General features: G+C 44.2%; 1 protein-coding gene across 3 annotated transcripts in view; it reads right to left on the bottom strand.

Annotated features, from left to right (window-relative positions):
* slc23a3 (solute carrier family 23 member 3) overlaps positions 1 to 21,022 on the bottom strand; it is a 104,136-nt gene that overhangs the window by 40,687 nt on the left and 42,427 nt on the right. For 2 of the 3 annotated variants that reach the window (XM_073046186.1, XM_073046187.1), the window contains exons 3-5: positions 18,127 to 18,221; positions 6,692 to 6,777; positions 4,147 to 4,328 (exon numbers count right to left, since the gene is read on the bottom strand). In XM_073046186.1, the coding sequence (XP_072902287.1) occupies positions 4,147 to 4,328; positions 6,692 to 6,777; positions 18,127 to 18,221 (363 nt within the window). The remainder of the gene's footprint in view (positions 1 to 4,146; positions 4,329 to 6,691; positions 6,778 to 18,126; positions 18,222 to 21,022) is intronic. The other variant, XM_073046188.1, reaches the window with a different exon arrangement.

The following is a 21,022-nucleotide window of genomic DNA, read 5'->3' as shown; positions in this document are numbered from 1 at the left end:
ACTAGTTTAACAGCTTCGACCACTCCGCCTGGCAGCCCATTCCACTGCGCTGCATAAAAAAATTTGCCCCACACGTCTCCTTTACACTTTACTCCCCCCCCCCCACCTTAAATGGATGTACTCTGCTCCTTGGTATTTTCACAATGGGAGCACCGTTCTGACTGTCTAACCCTATTGATGCCTCTCAGCATGCTTCTACTAAACAGTAGCAGGTCTCCTTCCCTTGAATGGCAGAAATGTACAGCCAATCCCATCATGGGCAAAGCCCTCTTCAGCAGTGAGCACATCTACAAGGGGCATCATTGCAGGAAAGCAGCATTCACCATCAAATACGCAAACCAGCCAGGCCATGCTCTGTTCTCACAGCTGCCTCCAGGAGGAAGGAACAGGAGCCTCGAGTCCCACTCCACCAGGTTCAGGGACAGTTATTACCCTTGTCATGACCTCAGCCCCCTCCTTTGTGAGAATCGCAAGAGAGAGAGAGAGCCTTACGGTTTGGAATGTGGGCTGGTCGCTCAACAAGACAAAAGCCTCGGACATAGCCATTGTCTTGGGAGACACCTTTGTGGGATAAGGAACTGGCCTACGTGCAAAATCTCAGGGCAATGTGAGATGGGTGATGGGGGAAGGATTGCCTCGCCCCCCCACCCTGATGGACATCTACAACCCTGCCAGTCCAGATAAAAGGTGGGCTGCCGAGGCGGGGCGAAAGACACACCGGAAGACGCGCTTGAGATCCTGTGACAGCGTTTAGAGAGCGACAGCTGGTGGTGGGGTTCGTGTGGGTCTTTTCCTTGCCTGGGATTGGCAACCCCACAACGGAAGAACGGCTTAGCTACAGGGGAGGCCACAGATCAGCGTTCATTCCCCCAACGAGGCTCCGACAAACTGAACTCCTCCAGGTTGGAAAACCTGTCAGGTAACTCTTTCATCCCCCCTCTCTCTCTCTGTCTAACAAAAGTGCACCAATGCGACACCACAACGACGGCAGCGGGTGGAACTGCAGTGACCGCAAAAAGACTTTTAAATATCCAGTAAACAAAATATATCTACATTATCCCTAGACAACGATAGAGCTTATTTCTGATTGATTATTACTATACCTGTGCTTTAGATTGAGTTGTGATGACGTATAGGATCTGAATGTTTTGTATTAACCATACGTTCGTGCCCCTTTATAAATAAAAACGTTTGAAAATAGTAGCATCAGGCTTCGGTGGACCCATCTATCTTTGCTGGAAATTACCCGGTTACTGGGGAACGTAACACCCTTCAGCCATCAGGATCCTAAACCAGAGGGGATAACTTCACTCACCTCAACACTGAACTCTTTCCACAATCTCTGGGCTCACTCTGCAACTGGTGTTCTCTATATTTATTGCTTATTTAATTGTTTCTTTGTTTATTTATTTATTTTTCTTTTTTTTTGTATTTGCGCAGTGCGTTGTTTTTCCCACATTGGTTGTTTGTCCGTCTCTGCCCCATGCAGTTTTTCATTGATCCTATAGTGTTTCATCTACCGTGAATGCCCACAAGAAAGTAAATTTCAAGGTAGGATATGGTGACGTATGTGCACTTTGATAATAAATTTACGTTGAACTTTGAACAACCTACACCACTCCAGAAAGATCAAGCTGTTTGCCCAACCTCTCGATAGAGCACATACACACTAATCCAGGCAGCAGCCAGCTACTGCCTTCAGGAAGGGTTTGCAAGAGCTGTAGGTTCCATCAGGCTCCTGAACTGGCACGAGGCAACCTCACTCACCTCAACTCTGAAATGATTCCACAGGCTACAGACATATTTCCAAGCACTCTAGCTCGTGTTCTTGGTATTGCTATTATTTTATTTATGTTTTGCCCATTGGTTATTTGCTGGAATTATTTCTGCATTTCTTTATTTTCCTGTACATGCCCGCTAGCAAATGAATCTCCGGGTAGTGTATGCTGACACATATGTACTTCGATAATATATTTACTTTCATTTTGCACCCTCTCCGAAACATGGACATGCTGTAATGGGGCAACCTGTACACACACACAATAGTCCAGAGAAAACTCTTATAAAGTTGCGATTCTTATACGTGTCATATGCTCATGTATGAATATAAACACGCGACTTACCTTCCTTACTACCATATCTACTTGCGTGACTGCCTTCAGTGAGCTATGAACTTGGCTGTGTACTATTTTGGATTCATCATGGGCACTAACCTTGTCATCATGCTCAAGAGTCAATGGCTAAACAAAGCGACGTCCATCATTGAGGAAATGTCCTCTTCTCATTACTACCATTTAACATTTCATCAGCCTATCTTCTGATATTTGATCGAGGCCTATTCCTTCCTGATAGCTCAAAGTTTTGAATTCTGGTAAATTCTGTTCTGTAGCTTCTCCTGCTTCACAACTCAGGACTATTTTCGAAATGGAGTTTCTACAGTGCCAATTGCCATTCTGCCATGTCAGTGCATGGCCACGATGAAGTCAGGCTCAGGTTGGAGGAGCAAGGTGTGATGCTCTGTTTGGGTAGTCTCCGACCTGATAACATAAACATCAATTTCTCTAACTTCCAGTAAGTTCTCCGACCTCCCCTTTCGCTCTTTTTTCCATTTTCAGGTTTCTTCAAACACAAGAAAATCTGCAGATACTGGAAATCCAAAGCAACACACACAAAATGTTGGAAGAACTCAGCAGGCCTGGCAGCTTCTATGGAAAGGACCCTTCTCCAGGGCTCTTCAGGAGTTCCTCCAGCATTTTGTGTGTGTTCCCTTGTCTATCTCCTCTCTCTGGTGTCCTTCCTCCTTCCCTTTCTCCCTCCCTCCTCTCCTATCAGATTCCTTCTTCAGCCCTTTACTTCTTCCACCTATTACCACCCAGCTTCTTATATCATCATCCCTCCCCCACCTACCCACCTTCCCCTAGCCTGTTTGCACCTATCACCTGCAGATGTGTACTCCTTCCCCTTCCCCACCGTCTCCCTTCCTTTCCAGTCCTGATGAATGCTGTCAGCTAGAAACATTGACTGTTTATTCCTCTCCACAAATGCTGTCTGTGTTGCTCAGGTCTATTTTCGACTTTGTTTTGTCAATTTCCATTTACGGAGTGCTTTCTCTATACCTGAGAATCTGGGTGCCCTGCTAGGGATTGCAGCTCCATGGTGCCATCGCTCACACCAGACTTTACATTGAGGTGCTGTGTATTCTTACAGGTGGATGGGAAGATCTGGCAGCACGTAGGAACACGTGAATCCTTCGCCCTTCTGAATCCCACCACACCTCTCTCTACATTTCCTGCTTCGTCGGGAAAGCACCCAATGTTGTCAAATATACCTGCTGAGTTCCACAAGACATAGCAGCAGAATTGGGCCATTCAGCCCATTGAGTCTATTCCACCAGTCCGTCCTGGTTGATTTATTATCCCTCTCACTTTGTGTGCGTTGCACTGGATTTCCAGTGTCGGAAGACTCTCCTGTTGTTGGGTGAGGGGTGTAAAGTTAAGATGTAAGGGGATGGGAACCAGGGCACCAAGACAAGTAGTGGAGTGGTTGTGCAAAAAGACTACATACAAAGTCAGGAATCAAAAAATCAGGAGGGCTAAAAGAGATATGAGGTTGTTCTCACAGACAAGATGAGGGAGAATCCAAAGGGCTTCTGCAGGTGTATTACAAGCAAAAGGATAGCAAGGGACAAAAATAGTCTTCTGGAAGATCAGAATCTATCTGTGGAGCTGAAAGATATGGGGGAGATCTTTAATAGATTTTTTTACATCTGTATTTACTTGGCAAATGGACAGAGTCCATAGATGTGGGGTCATGGGCCCCATACAGATTACAGAGGAGGAGGTGTTTGCGGTCTTGAGGCAAATTCAGGAGAATAAATCCCAGGGTCCGACAATGTGTTCCCTCAGACCCTGTGGGGAGATAGTGCAGAAGTGGTGGATGCGGGGTCGATTTCAGCACTTAAGAGAAATTTGGATAAGTACATGGATTGGGGATATGGATGGCTATGGTTCGGATGCAGGCCGATGGAACGAAGCAGGTAAATGGTTCAGCACAGACTGATTGGGCTGAAAGGCCTGTTTCTGTGCTGTAGTGTTCTACGATACTGTAAGTCCAGGACTCTAAAATACCCAAGCCGGTTGTACTCACAAAGCAGAGACGCCCCAGTGCGTAGAGCTGAACAGTGCTGCCACCTTGTGGCAGCTCAGGCCAATAATGGAGAGCATGGGCGCTAGCACCATTGGACCACAGTGCTGGGTGAACAGACCCTGGATGCCCGACAGTCCCAGCAGGACTTGGACTATTCCCGATACAACCACCGCTCCTCGTACCTGGAACCAGTCAAATCAAGAATTTAATTAGATCATGGCTGATCTGCAGCTTAACACTTTCCATTCCTCCTCGGTTCCATGAACCCTTCTCTGAAAAACATGATCGACCTTAATTTATAAATTTTAAATTAATTTTAATTTAGAGATTCAGCACGATAAGATGCCCTTGCAGCCCAATGAAGCTGCTCTACACAATTATACCCAATTTACCGACTAACCCTACATCTCTGGAACACCAGGAGTAAACCCACGCGGCTTACAGTGTTACACAAATCGTTATGATACTATGCAGCGCTGAGGTGTATATCCCTCCGTAGATGCTGCCTGATTTGCTGGGCTTCTCCAGTATTTTGTGTGTGTTACTCTGGGCTTCCAGCATCTGCAGAATTTCTTCTGCATTGTTATGTTTTATCTTTTCTCACTTCAATGCACTGTGTGATAGAACATTGAACATAGTACAGCACAGTACAGACCCTTCAGCCAAACTTTTAACCTACACTAAGATCAATCTAACCCTTCCCTCCACATATCTCTCCATTTTTGTTTCATCTATGTGCCTATCAAGGAGTTCCTTCAATGTCCCTGGTGTATCTGCCTCTACCACTATCCCTGGCAGTACAGCCACCACTCTATGTGTAGAAAACCTAACCCTCACGCTTTGCTCCAATCATCTGAAAATTATGCTCCCCTCATATTTCAGCCTAACCACTCTACCTTAACATCGTACACCTCTATCAAGTCATTTCTCATCTTTTTGAATGGAATTAATCTGTGGGTACATCATGCAAGACAAACTTTTCACTGTTTTGCTGTTGTTACTTGTTCTGTTTTTTGTTGTGTTCTGTATTGTTCTGCTGAACATCGTGGACATGCTCTGCTGATGACAGTTGTGAACTGCTCCCAGCACATCCCCAGGTTGTGTTGGTTGTTAATACATTCCTCTGTGTGTTTTAAGACTCCTGGACTGTTGGTCCCACTCCCATCAGGGAAGAGGCTACATAGCATCTATGCCAGGATCACTAGGCTTAAAAACAATGACTTCCCCCAAGCCATCGGGCTGATCAACACTTCCACCTATTAACCCACTACTTACACCTCACCTAGTGTCAATTTATGTACATACAGTCAGCCTATGTATGGTTTATAACCTGTACATTGTGTTTCATCTGATTGTTTTTATATTTATTGCGTTCTTTAGGCTTACTGTGTTTTTTATGCTGCATCATATCTGGAGTAACAACCATTTTGCTCTTCTTTACTCTTGTGTACTGAAAATTTTTAATAAACAATCTTGAATCGTGAACTTTTTATTTTATTATGTATGACCTGATAGAGGTGTAGAAACATAGAAAGATAGAAAATAGGTGCAGGAGTAGGCCATTCGGCCCTTCGAGCCTGCACCACCATTCAGTATGATCATGGCTGATCATCCAACTCAGAACCCTGTACCTGCTTTCTCTCCATGTCCCCTGATCCCTTTAGCCACAAGGGCCATATCTAACTTCCTCTTAAATATAGCCAATGAACCGGCCTCAACTGTTTCCTGTGGCAGAGAATCCCACAGATTCACCACTCTCTGTGTGAAGAAGTTTTTCCTCAGATAAGATGATGAGAGGCATTGATCGTGTGGATAGTCAGAGGCTTTTTCCCAGGGCTGAAATGGTCGCCACAAGAGGACACAGGTTTAAGGTGCTGGGGAGTAGGTACAGAGGAGATGTCAGGGGTAAGTTTTTTATGCAGAGAGTGGTGAGTGCACAGAATGGGCTGCTGGTAACGGTGGTGGAGGTGGATACGATAGGGTCTTTTAAGAGACTTTTAGATAGGTACATGGAGCTTAGAAAAATAAAGGGCTATAGGTAATTTCTGAGGTAGGGACATGTTCGGCACAATTTTGTGGGCCGAAGGGCCTGTATTATGCTGTCAGTTTTCTATGTTTCTATGTTTAGGGGTACTGCACAGAACCGGCCCTTCTGACCCTCCGAGCTACACCACCCAGCAAACCGCCTATTTAACTCTAGCCTAACCCCAGGACAAGTTACAATGACCAATTAACCTACCAGACAGTCCATCTTTGGGACTATGGGAGGAAACCGGAGCACCCAGAGGAAACCCACGTGCACACAGGAGGGAGTGTACTAATTCCTTGTAGAGGATGCCGGAAATGAACTCCAAACTCAGACAGCCTGAGCTGTAACAGCATCACTCTAATTGCTACGCTACCGTGGCACCCCTTCAATAAATAAACCTAATTTTGAATCGGAATCACTCTGCCTCGGTACATGTGGCATTAGCAATCCAAGTCAGGTGGACTTTTTCGCTTTGAATCCTGACAGGGTAAAACTGGGCGACTTTAGGCGTCTTACCTCACTGAGGGCACTTCTCCATGTCTGTAGACCGAATTCTGTCTCAGGGCACTGTGTTCCAGGACATGAGAACACCAGGTCTGTACCTGTATCAGACATGGCACAACATTAAAAGAAAGTCAGTGGTTAATATAGAGACTTCCATGGTCCCAGGGCTTCACAGCAACACAGTGTATTCCTTGAAGTGTAGATTCAGAGGAAGAGGTAACCAATGCGTGCCCAGTAAGAACCAACAACCAGCAAAGGGATCTATGATGAGTTTAACCATAAAACCATGACATTGGAGCAGAATTAGGCCATTTGGCCCATCAGGTCTGCACTACTATTCCATCATGGCTGATTGATTTTCTCTCTCAACCCCATTTTTCTGCCTTCTCCCAATAACCTTTGACACCCTTACTAATCAAGAAGCTATCAGCATGCACTTTAAATATACCCATTGACTTGAATCTGTCTGGCTGTGGGCAGGAAGCAAGAGAAATAAGTTGTAATGAAATGAAAAAAGAATAGTAAAAACATTATGAGAATTTCTTGCAAAATGTCTCAATAAGAAGTTTCGAAAGCCGTTGGTGGAAGGATAGTGTTAGCCAAAGCACTGGGGACCTTTCCCTCTTCTCATCTTAGAACACCGTCGTGGGATCCTTACCTAATGGTTAGAGCAAGAGCTGTTCTATAAGGACAACACTTCGTAGTCCACCTGGACTAGTCTACAGTCCCATAGTATGAATGTGAATTTTCCAACTTCAACAAACCCACATTCCCTGTGCCCTTTCTCTCTTCCATGATTCCATCCACTCCTGCCTTCCGCAGTCGTAGAATAAAACAGTACGGAGACACCCCTTTGGTCCCTGCTGACCGTAGCGTCCTTCACAAAGTGCTGGAGGAACTCAGCAGGTCAGGTAGCGTCTATGGAGGGGAATAAACCCTCAACGTTTCAGGCTGAGGCTCTTCGTCAGGAATGAAAGGGATGATTAAGAGGACGGGGGGAGTGGGAGGAGTATAAGCTGGCAGATGATAGGTGAGACCAGGTGAGGGAGGTTCTCCATAGATGCTCCCTGATGAGTCCCTCCAGCATTTTGTGAGTGCTGCAGAATCTCCTGTGACCACAGCACCCTCACTGCTTGTCCCAGTTGCCCATATCAGGTGTGTAACCCTCCGAGCTCCACGCCTCCATGTACCTATCCAAATGCCTCAATGCCTCAAACTGATCCAGTCTGCTTTTCCTGCTTGGTTCCATCTGCCTCTCGTCCACAGACTGCACCCTCTGGAGGTGCAGATGCTGGAAATCTATAGCAACACAGACTAAATGCTGGAGGAACTCAATGGGTCAGGCAACAACAGTGAAGGGAAATGGACAGTCGACATTTGGGTCGAGACCCATCATCAGGACTGGAGAATGGGGAGACAACCAGTGTATAAATATGGGGAAAAGGTGTGCAGCAAGAGCTGGCAGGTGATAGGTGGAACCAGGTGAGGAGCGTGATAGGCAGCTGAGGTATTAAGGAGAGGGGAAATGATACTGGCCATCACTCCTCTTTCTTTCCAGTCCTGTGGAAAGGCCTTGATCCATAACAACTGTCCATTTCCCTCTAAAGATGCTGCCTGACCTGCTGAGTTCTTCCAGCATTCTTGTGTGTGTTACACCAGATTTCCAGTGTCTGCAGTCTCACTTGCTCTCCAGGTGGTGTAGGAAGTTGTTGCAGGTTTCATAGACGAGATGAAGATCTGTGCTGTGAAGTGGTAGATGGAGTTCAATCTGGAAAAGTGACAGGTGATTCACCTTGAAGGGTCAGACTTGAAAGCAGAGTACAAGCTTAATGGCAGGATTCTTTGTACAGGGAGCAGTGGGATCTTGGGGTCTCTGTGTCCATAGATCCCTCAATTTGCTAAGCAAGTTGATAGTGTGCTTAAGAAGGCATATGGCGTGTTGGCGCTTGTTAGTTAGGGAGTTGAGTTCGAGCCACGAGGTAATGTTTCAGCTATATAAAACTCTGGTTAGACCATACTTTGAGTATTGTGTTCAGTTCTGGTCACCTCATTATAGGAAGGATGTGGAAGCTTTAGAGAGGGTGCAGAAGATATTTACCAGGATGCTGCCTGGATTAGAGAGAATGGCTTATGAGCAAGCTAGGTCTTTTCGCTTTGGAGCCAAGGAGGATGAGAGCTGGCTTGAGTGAGGTCACCATTTTAAGGTGATTGGAGGGAAATATCAGGGGAATGCCAGGGGTACTGGGGGCTTTTTGCACAGAGAGTGCTGTGTGCGTGGATAGTGGTAGATGCAGATTCCAATGGGACATTTAAGAAACTCTTTAGACACATGGATGAAGGGAAAAATGGAAGGATCTGTGGGAGGGAAGGGTTGGATTGATTGTAGAGTAGGTTAAATATCGGCACTATGTCATGGGCTGAAGGACCTATGTTCTTTGTTCTATGTACACTAAAAGATCAATACTTAATCTCACAATCTACCTTGTAATGGCCCTCGCACTTTATTTGTCTACCTGCACTGCATATTCTCTCAAATGTTAACTCTGTCTTCCTTTTACTACTGTAATGTATGATCACACGTATGGTGTGATCTGTCTGGAGAGCATACAGACAAAAGCTTTTCACTGCACCTCACTGTAAACACCTGCAGGTTTATAATCCTTCCCCTTGCCCCCACCATCACCTTCTTCTGGCCCCTTCCTTTTGATTCCTGATGAAGGATTTATGGCCAAAACATCAACTATTTATTCCTCTCCAGAGATATTGCCTGACCTGCAGAGTTCCTCCAGCATTTTGTGCGTGTGCTCTGGATTTCCAGCGTCTGCAGAATCTGTTGTGTTCAAAAGCAGAAGCTGAGGACTGTTGCAGTCCCACGGTGTGCCATGGGGTGGAGCTCCTGATCAGATTATTTGCTCCTGGCCATGGTCGTTGTCCAAGCGAGTTGAGAGTGAGGACAAGGAAAATATGTCCACAATCACAAGAAGTTCTGGAAATCTAGTGCAGCACACACAAAATTCTGAAGGAACTCAGCAAGTCAGGAGGCAGCTATGAAGGGATATAAATCTTGGGGGTGCACAGTATTGTAGTGGTTAGCATAACACTATGACAGCACCAGTGACCCAGGGTTCAATTCTGCCGCTCTCTGTAAGGAGTTTATACATTCTCCCAGGCATTCTGGTCTCCTCCACATTTCAAAGAAGTACAAGTTAGTAGATTCAAGCAACACACACAAATTGCTGGTGGAACGCAGCAGGCCAGGCAGCATCTATGGTATTCCACCAGCAATTTGTGTGTGGGGCTTGAATTTCCAGTATCTGTAGATTTCCTTGTGTTCAAGTTAGTAGATTAATGGGTCTCATGCATATGGGTTTGTTGGGCTGGAAAGGTTTGTTACCATGATGTATCTCTAAATAAAATAAAAATGGACAAGCAATCAACATTTCCTGTCAAAACCCTTCATAAAGGAAGGGAAAGTATGTCATATGCCACTTTTTTTTAGTAGCTTTTACACTTTATTCTGCATATTGCACCAAACCAATCCCAATCCTCTAAGCAGTTTAGTTAATGTCTAATTGTGTGTGAAACAGGGTGAAGGAATGGGACAGTTTGCCAAAGGTTCATATTTCCAAGTTATTCGAAAACCTTTCTGTGCCAGCTAAAGGAACCTTGCCCACATTTTCCACACTTGATGAGGGTAGGACTTCCTCATGAGCATTTTATTGCAGTTGGGGAAGATGCAGTCAATAAGGCGCATGCTAATGTAGGTTCCTTGGCTCCATTCCTGGTTTCTAGAGGTTCTGTACCTAGATGTGACCTCTGTGTTCCCTGTAAGGTGGGTTAAAGGTGAGCAGGGTAAGAAAAGGCTGTTAACTCAAGTCACTGAGATATCAGCATAGAAATTGAGATATCATTTTAACAAATTAAAAACAGGTTGTAAATCACTTCAGGAATTTGATGCCATGGCCTTTTTTCACCCCTGCACCCCCGCTGAAGGTGAATTGCTGCTATGTTTCCATAGAGGAAGAGTCTGGGGCCAGGGGGCACAGCCTCAGAATAGAAGAGTGTCCCTTTAGAACGGAGAAGAGGAGGAATTTCTTTAGCCGGGGGTGGGGGGGGGGAGTCTGTGGAAATCATTACCACAGGAGGCTGTGGAGGCCAGGTCATTGGGTATATCTAAGGCAGAGGTTAATAGATTCTTGATTTGTAAGAGCATCGACCCTGGGGCATTTGAACAGAGGAACCCAGGAGTACAAGTACATGGCAGGACATTGAGCATAGCAGCTGCAACACAAGAGACAGCAGATACTGGAATGTGGAGCAATAAATAATCTGCTGGAAGAACTCAGCAGGTCAGGCAACATCTGTGGCAGGAAATGCTGACATTTCAGATCCTGGTAGGAGTTGGGATATTCTGGTGCAGTTGTACAAGACATTGGTGAGGCTACGCCTGGAATATTGAGCTCAGTTTTGCTCATCCTGCTACAGGAAGGATGAAATTAAGATTCAAAGAGTGAAGAGGAGATTTATAAGGAGGGACGGAATTATGGAGAGAGGTTGAACAGGTTGGGCTTTCTTTCACAGGAGCACGAGGGGTAATGGAGAATTATGAGGTGATGGAGAATTATGAGGGGTAATGGAGAATTATGAGGGGTGATGGAGAATTATGAGGGGTAACGGAGAATTATGAGGGTGATGGAGAATTATGAGGGTAATGGAGAATTATGAGGGGTCATGGAGAATTATGAGGGGTGGTGGAGATTTATGAGGGGTCATGGAGAATTATGAGGGGTGATGGAGAATTATGAGGGATGATGGAGAATTATGAAGGGTAATGGAGAATTATGAGGGGTAATGGAGAATTATGAGGGATGGTGGAGATTTATGAGGGGTCATGGAGAATTATGAGGGATGATGGAGAATTATGAGGGGTAATGGAGAATTATGAGGGGTGATGGAGAATTATGAAGGGTAATGGAGAATTATGAGGGGTGATGGAGAATTATGAGGGGTAATGGAGTATTATGAGGGGTGGTGGAGAATTATGAGGGGTCATAGAGAATTATGAGGGGTGATGGAGAATTATGAAGGGTAATGGAGAATTATGAGGGGTGGTGGAGAATTATGAGGGGTGATGGAGAATTATGAGGGGTAATGTATTATGAGGGGTGGTGGAGAATTATGAGGGGTCATAGAGAATTATGAGGGGTGATGGAGAATTATGAAGGGTAATGGAGAATTATGAGGGGTGGTGGAGAATTATGAGGGGTTATGGAGAATTATGAGGGATGATGGAGAATTATGAGGGGTAATGGAGAATTATGAGGGTAATGGAGGATTATGAGGGGTGGTGGAGAATTATGAGGGGTAATGGAGAATTATGAGGGGTGATGGAGAATTATGAAGGGTAATGGAGAATTATGAGGGTAATGGAGAATTATGAGGGGTGATGGAGAATTATGAAGGGTAATGGAGAATTATGAGGGGTGGTGGAGAATTATGAGGGGTAATGGAGAATTATGAGGGGTGGTGGAGAATTATGAGAGGTGAAGGAGAATTATGAGGGGTGATCGAGAATTATGAAGGGTAATGGAGAATTATGAGGGGTGATGGAGAATTATGAGGGGTGATGGAGAATTATGAAGGATAATGGAGAATTATGAGGGGTGATGGAGAATTATGAGGGTAATGGAGAATTATGAGGGGTGATGGAGAATTATGAGGGGTGATGGAGAATTATGAAGGGTAATGGAGAATTATGAGGGGTGGTGGAGAATTATGAGGGGTAATGGAGATTATGAGGGGTGGTGGAGATTTATGAGGGGTCATGGAGAATTATGAGGGGTGGTGGAGATTTATGAGGGGTCATGGAGAATTATGAGGGATGATGAATTATGAGGGGTAATGGAGAATTATGAGGGGTAATGGAGAATTATGAGGGTAATGGAGAATTATGAGGGGTGATGGAGAATTATGAGGGGTAATGGAGAATTATGAGGGGTGATGGAGAATTATGAGGGGTGATGGAGAATTATGAGGGGTAACGGAGAATTATGAGGGTGATGGAGAATTATGAGGGTAATGGAGAATTATGAGGGGTCATGGAGAATTATGAGGGGTGGTGGAGATTTATGAGGGGTCATGGAGAATTATGAGGGGTGATGGAGAATTATGAGGGATGATGGAGAATTATGAAGGGTAATGGAGAATTATGAGGGGTAATGGAGAATTATGAGGGATGATGGAGAATTATGAGGGGTAATGGAGAATTATGAGGGGTGATGGAGAATTATGAAGGGTAATGGAGAATTATGAGGGGTGGTGGAGAATTATGAGGGGTTATGGAGAATTATGAGGGATGATGGAGAATTATGAGGGGTAATGGAGAATTATGAGGGTAATGGAGGATTATGAGGGGTGGTGGAGAATTATGAGGGGTAATGGAGAATTATGAGGGGTGATGGAGAATTATGAAGGGTAATGGAGAATTATGAGGGTAATGGAGAATTATGAGGGGTGATGGAGAATTATGAAGGGTAATGGAGAATTATGAGGGGTGGTGGAGAATTATGAGGGGTAATGGAGAATTATGAGGGGTGGTGGAGAATTATGAGAGGTGAAGGAGAATTATGAGGGGTGATCGAGAATTATGAAGGGTAATGGAGAATTATGAGGGGTGATGGAGAATTATGAGGGGTGATGGAGAATTATGAAGGATAATGGAGAATTATGAGGGGTGATGGAGAATTATGAGGGTAATGGAGAATTATGAGGGGTGATGGAGAATTATGAGGGGTGATGGAGAATTATGAAGGGTAATGGAGAATTATGAGGGGTGGTGGAGAATTATGAGGGGTAATGGAGATTATGAGGGGTGGTGGAGATTTATGAGGGGTCATGGAGAATTATGAGGGGTGGTGGAGATTTATGAGGGGTCATGGAGAATTATGAGGGATGATGAATTATGAGGGGTAATGGAGAATTATGAGGGGTAATGGAGAATTATGAGGGTAATGGAGAATTATGAGGGGTGATGGAGAATTATGAGGGGTAATGGAGAATTATGAGGGGTGATGGAGAATTATGAGGGGTGATGGAGAATTATGAGGGGTAACGGAGAATTATGAGGGTGATGGAGAATTATGAGGGTAATGGAGAATTATGAGGGGTCATGGAGAATTATGAGGGGTGGTGGAGATTTATGAGGGGTCATGGAGAATTATGAGGGGTGATGGAGAATTATGAGGGATGATGGAGAATTATGAAGGGTAATGGAGAATTATGAGGGGTAATGGAGAATTATGAGGGATGATGGAGAATTATGAGGGGTAATGGAGAATTATGAGGGGTGATGGAGAATTATGAAGGGTAATGGAGAATTATGAGGGGTGATGGAGAATTATGAGGGGTAATGGAGTATTATGAGGGGTGGTGGAGAATTATGAGGGGTCATAGAGAATTATGAGGGGTGATGGAGAATTATGAAGGGTAATGGAGAATTATGAGGGGTAATGGAGAATTATGAGGGGTGATGGAGAATTATGAGAGGTGAAGGAGAATTATGAGGGGTGATGGAGAATTATGAAGGGTAATGGAGAATTATGAGGGGTGATGGAGAATTATGAGGGGTAATGGAGAATTATGAGGGGTACACATTGGGTGCTTGCACGCAGTCTTCTTCCTGGGGAATCAGGAACTAGAAGGCACAGGTTTAAGGTGAGAGGGTAGAGATAATTTTCATCCAGACAGCAGCCGTTATGTGGATGAGCTGCCAGAGGATTTATTTGAATATTTATTTATACATATATATCGAAACATACAGTGAAATGTGTTAACAACCATTTGAGCGGAATGTCCAAGTTATCACATTGTATTGGAGTGGTAGGAAGAGAGGCAAAGGGGGTGGTGTGACTCTGCTGGCATCAAATCAGTAGAAAGATGTGACATAGGATTGGAAGATGTTGAATCCTTAAGAAACTGCAAGGGTAAAAGGACCCTGATGGCAGTTATATACAGGCCTCCAAACAGAAGCTGGGATATGGACCATAGATTACAATAGGAAATAGAAAAGATGTGTCAAAAGGGCAATGTTACAATAGTTACAGGAGATTTCAACATGCAGGTCGATTGGGAAAATCAGGTTGGAAATGGATCTCAGGAGAGTGAGTTTGTTGAAAGCATACAAGATGGCTTTTTAGAGCAATTTGTTGCTGAACCGACTAGGGGATCAGCTGTACTAGTTGGATGTTCTTTAATGAACTAGAGGTGATTTGGGAGCTTAGGGTAAAAGAACCCTGAGGAGGCAGTGATCACAATATGTTTGAGTTCAACCTGAAGTTTGATAGGGAGAAAGTCTGACGTAGCAGTGTTTCAGTGCAGTAAAGGAAATTGCAGTGTCATGAGAGATGATTTGCCTGAAGTAAATTGAAAGGAGATGCTGGCAGAGACAACAGCTGAAAAGCACTGGCACGAGTTTCTGGTAAAAATGAGGAAGGTGCAAGATAGATGTATTCCAAAAACTCAAATGCCCAAGGATGTGCTAGGGGTAGCCCCAAGTGTCACCACACATTCCGGTGCCAACACAGCATGCCCACGGGGCTCGGCAGAACAACACAGATCAGCGTAAAACAGAACACTACAAACAACAAAACAAACCACTTTCCTTCACCACCCACCCCCAACACACACACAAAAGTAATTGAGGCAGGCACAGTAACAACACTTAAAAGATACTTGGTCAGCGACATGGATAAGAAAGGTTTAGAGAAATAAGGGACAAATGGTACCAGCTTTGATGGGTATCTTGATCGGTATGTTGAAAAACTTGTTTCCATGCAATACCTTTGCACGTTTATAATGCACTCATTGCAACCCATTTTGTTAGTGAGCCTGTAACAGTTTCAACAGTGACAACAGAAAATCATCAATTTTTGAATTTCATGTGTTGATGTTTCACCATTAGACTAGCTAACCGCAGTGTTGTTTTACTATTGGCCACCTTCACTCATCGCTGCTTTTCTATTGGTTAATTTCAAAAAAAACTACTCTACCATTGGCTGCCTTTGCCTAATAATGCTGTAATGTGTCTGCTCTCGATGAAGATGGTGGACACCACACTTCCACACTTGTTCCCGATGTTGGGGAAGTCCAGAACAAGGGGTCACAGTTTAAGGATAAAGGGGAAACCTTTTAGGACCGAGATGAGGAAAAACTTCTTCACACAGAGAGTGGTGAATCTGTGGAATTCTCTGCCACAGGAAACAGTTGAGGCCGGTTCATTGGCTATATTTAAGAGGAAGTTAGATATGGCCATCATGGCTAAAGGGATCAGGGGGTATGGAGAGAAAGCAGGTACAGGGTTCTGAGTTGGATGATCAGCCATGATCATACTGAATGGTGGTGCAGACTCGAAGGGCCGAATGGCCTACTCCTGCACCTATTTTCTATGTTTCTATGTTTCCACAAGAAAGTGACCTCTATCATAGATCATAGAACAGTACAGTACAGGAATGGGCCTTCAGACCATAATTCTGTGCTGAACTATTTAAAATAGTAATCAGATTCAATTAGATTAGATTAGCTTTATTTGGCACATACATCGAAACATACAATGAAATGCATTGTTTGCATCATTATCGATAATGAACATTGATTTCTCAATCTTCCAGTAATGCCTTCACCATTTCCCATCCCCTTACCCTCTCTCATGTGCTCTCCTTGTCAGCCCATCGTCTCCCTCTGGTGCTCCTCCCTCCGCCCCCCCTTTCTTCGTTCTTCCATGGCCTTCTGTCTCTTTCACCAATCAACTTCCCAGCACTTTGCTTCATCCGTCCCCCTCCTAGTTTCACCTATCACCTGTCATTTCTCTCTTCCCTCCCCACCTTTCAGATCTACCTCTCAGCTATTTCTTTAATCCAGTCCTGCCAAAGGGTTTTGGCCCAAAATGTTGACTGTGCTTTTCGCCTGGCCTGCTGAATTCCTCCAGCATTTTGTGTGCGTTTGCATTAATGACCAACACAGTCTGAGAATGTGCTGGGAGTAGCCCACAAGAGTCACCTCACTTCCGGCATCAGCATCACATCCCTACAATTTACTAACCCTAACCGTACATCTTGGGAATGTGGGAGGAAACCCACGTGGTCACGAGGGGAACAAACAGACAGCAGTGGAATTGAACCCTGAATGCACATTCCAGGCAACCACCTCTCTCTGTGCAAAATATTTGCCCCACACATCTTTGAATTTACCCCTTCTCGGTTTTTATAAACCTCTATCAGATCTCCCCACTCCAGAGAAAAAAACCCACGTTTCTCTAAGCTCATTTCATAGGCACAGGCCCTCAAATCCAAGCAGCATCCTGGAAAAAATTCTTCTGCACCCCTTCAAAACCTCAACATCCTTCATATAATGGGGCACCAGAACTCAGTGCAATACTCTGGATGAGATCTAAACTGAGTTTTATAATCTGAAACATACATTCCTGATTCTTCAACTCCAGTGCTCTGACTAATGAAGACAAGCACACCATATGTCTTCTTCAACACCTTATCAACTTGGGTAGCCACTTTCAGGGAACTATGGAGTTAGACCTCAAAATCTCTTTATACATCAACGCTGTTAAAAATATTAGAGATTACCTTTACTTGTTTCATGTACATTGAAGCATTGAAACATACAGTGAAAAGCGCTGTTTGCAACAACAGCCAACACAGTTGGAGGTTGTGCCAGAGGCAGCCCGCAAGTGCTGCTATGCTTCCGGTGCCCACGATTCGTTATCCCTAGCCCATATGGCAAGAAACTGGAGCACCTGGAGGAAACCTATGCAGTCACAGGGAGAACATGCAAACTCCTTACAAGATCACTGGTGCTGTGAAGTATTACATTAATAGACAATAGACAGTAGGTGCAGGAGTAGGTCATTCGGCCCTTCTAGCCAGCACCGCCATTCACTGTGATCATGGCTGATCATACACAATCAGTACCCCGTTCCTGCCCTCTCCCCATATCCCTTGACCTCGCTATCTATAAGAGCTCTATCTAACTCTCTCTTGAATGCATCCAGAGACTTGGCCTCCACTGCCTTCTGGGGCAGAGCATTCCACATATCCACCACTCTTTGGGTGAAAAAGTTTTTCCGCATCTCTGTTCTAAATGGCCTACCCCTTATTCTTAAACTGTGGCCTCTAGTTCTGGACTCACCCATCAGCAGGAACATGCTTCCTGCCTCCAGTGTGTCCAATCCCTTAATAATCTCATATGGTTCAATCAGATCCCCTCTCATCCTTCTAAATTCCAGTCTGCTACACCACCTTGTCATATTGCTAAGAGCCTTGGTGTACTGCTTCTTTATATTTGATCTCCTACTTTTGGCCAGGTTAAACTCCATAATCAGCTAAATTCCGCTGAGATGATCACTGAAATTGAGATATTACAGAAGAGCAACACTGTACCGTTATAATGAGTGACGTTGGCTTCCATGGGGTGCGAAATAAGAATCATAGCAGGGATTAAGTATTCAAAAGATGGAGCCTGGACCAGCGGCAATCTGGGAAAGACAAAGGAAGAGAGAGATGGGTGGTGTTGGACCACAGTCCTTACCAGTGAACGTACAGAGAGCCTCCAGCGTCTTGTGCTTTGCTCCAGATTCCAGCATCTACACTCTCTTGAGTCTCTGGCCAGACTAATTGGTTGGAGAAACCTTCTGCTTCTTTGGCACTCCCTTGGGATCAGGCCACAGACTCATATAGCTCACAGAGCAAACCCTTCAGCCCAACATGTCTGCACTGACCATGACCACCCATTTACACTATTCCAGATTCCTACCACAGTTCCTCAAATCCCCTCTCAACCTCTTTCCCCTCACCCTCAACCCATGTCCTTCTGTTCTAAGGAAAGGATTCCTACTACCTATCTTGTCCATGCCTCTCATAAGTTAGTTTACCTCAGTCAGGCATACCTCTTCAACCTCACCTACTTCCAGGAAAACAACTTTAGTATCTCCACAAGTGAAATGTGATGTTGATGTTGTATACCATGTTGGTGAGGCCTAATAGATAGATAGATAGATAGATAGATAGATACTTTATTCATCCCCATGGGGAAATTCAACATTTTTTCCAACGTCCCATACACTTGTTGTAGCAAAACTAATTACATACAATACTTAACTCAGTAAAAATATGATATGCATCTAAATCACTCTCTCAAAAAGCATTAATAATAGCTTTTAAAAAGTTCTTAAGTAGTTTACTTAAATACATTAAATACAATCAACCCCGGCACTTTAACATATCTTACTCCTGGCGGTTGAATCTGGAATGTTGTGCCCATTTCTGGTCACCTATCTACAGGAAATATATCAGTAAGATTGAAAGAGTATGGAGAACATTTACGAGGATGTTACTCTCACTTGAGCAGTCGAGTTAAAGGGAAAGGTTGAATAGGTTAGGACTTTATTCCCTGGAGCGTAGGAGAATGAGAGAAGATTTGATAGAGATATATAAAGTTATGGGGGGCATACGAGGGTTGAGACTAGATCTGGAGGTCATGGGTTAAGGAGAACCTGAGGGGGGAATTCCTCCCACAGAGGGAGGTGAGAGTGGAACGAGCTGCCAGTGGACATGGTGGATGCAGGTTCGATTTCAGCACTTACGAGAAGTTTGGATAGGTACATGGTTGGGCGAGGTATGGAGGGCTGCAATGCAGGTACAGGACGAAGGGATTAAGCAGACTAATAGCTTGGCCCAGAAAAGATGGGCTGAAGGGCCTGTATCTGTGTTGTAGTACTCTACGGCTTGATGGCTCTGTTAAATGCTCCATATTGCAGGCAACATGCTGGTGAATCTCCTCTGCACCTTCACCATTGCCATGAGTCCTCCCTATAATGGTGGTGACCCAAACTGTACTCAATATTACAGCCATGGCCTACACAAAGTTTCAAGTTGTAACATCCATGTTTCATGATTCTATTGTCTACTTCAGGGGTGTCAAACCTATGGCACCTGTGTTCGAGATGGTACACACAAAATCTTTACTGGCATGCGACATGCAGAGCCGTCCCACAATGCTTTAAACCCCACACATAATTTTTAAAAATATATATTAAAAATGATCATTACTACCAATTTTGCCCCCTTCCTTTTTTTCCAATTTCTCAGTCCTCCAGAACCATACCAGAATCTTGTGATTCTTGAAAGATCATTACCGATGCCTCTACAATCTCTTCAGCTACCTCTTTTAGAACCCTGGGGTGGAGTCCAGGTGACTTATCTACCTTCAGACCTTTCAGCTGCCCAAGCACCTTCTCCTGAGTAATAGCAAAGACATTCACTCAGCCCTCTGATTCTCTCATATTTCTGTGAAAGTGGAGAGATTCTGAATTAGTCAGGGCGTCGAAGGTTCTGGGGAGATGCAGGAGAATGGGATTGAGAGGGGTAATAAATCAGCTACATTGGGATGGCAGAGCAGGCTCAATGGGCCAAATGGCCTAATTCTATGTCTTATGGTCTTATGAAGCAGAAAAGAATGTTTACAACCCGAGAGCAGTGAGGTGTTTTCTCAGGAGATGTCTCAGGTCAGCTAGGTGCAGGCTAGACACTTGTGAGAACACATGTGCTTGGATGATACGTTTTGAAATCCTCACTGACTTGGAGTGCACATTAGTCTTTGGATAGCAAACAGTTACAATAAAAATTGCATTTAGAAATTCTGTTATTTTTCAATTGTCTTTCTTAAAAGATTAATATTAATAATTTTGAACAGGTTTTCTAAAATGCTTCATGTATTTCAATCAGTGTCAGTTATAATTTTGTTCATTGCAATAAACTAAATAGACATAAATAAGCAACAGGAATCTTCTTTCCTTAAAAAGTTCATAATTATTGTTACTAATCTGTTAATCACTGATAATCTCTGCTCAAGCAAGAGAATCTTTCAGCAGGTTTTCGCCAATTTGGGTACATGCTCTCAAAAAGGTACTCTACCCATGCCCTAGGTAATGAAGACAAGAATCCTTTATGTATTCATCAGCACCCATCACCTACCCACCGTTAATACCTGCAGGGAACCTCGAACTCATACACCGAGGTCACTTTGCTCCACAATATTCCCAAAGACCCGAGCATATGTTGCACCCTATCAATCCTGCCCAGGTACAGCACGTCGTACTTAGCAGAACCAAATCCCATCTGCCATTGTTCTGTTCAGTTTAACAACTGATCAATATCTTTCTGTAACATAAGACTCACTTTCAAGAACTTTACAAATCATGTTCTCAATATTTTTTATTTGCACATTGGCTGTTTGTCAGGTTTTATGTATAATTTTTCATAAATTGTACTGTATTTC

This window comes from Hemitrygon akajei, chromosome 5, assembly GCF_048418815.1.
Source record: "Hemitrygon akajei chromosome 5, sHemAka1.3, whole genome shotgun sequence".
Lineage (NCBI taxonomy): Eukaryota > Metazoa > Chordata > Chondrichthyes > Myliobatiformes > Dasyatidae > Hemitrygon > Hemitrygon akajei.
Note: the sequence above shows the minus strand (reverse complement) of the source record. Positions and strands in the feature narration are given on the sequence as shown.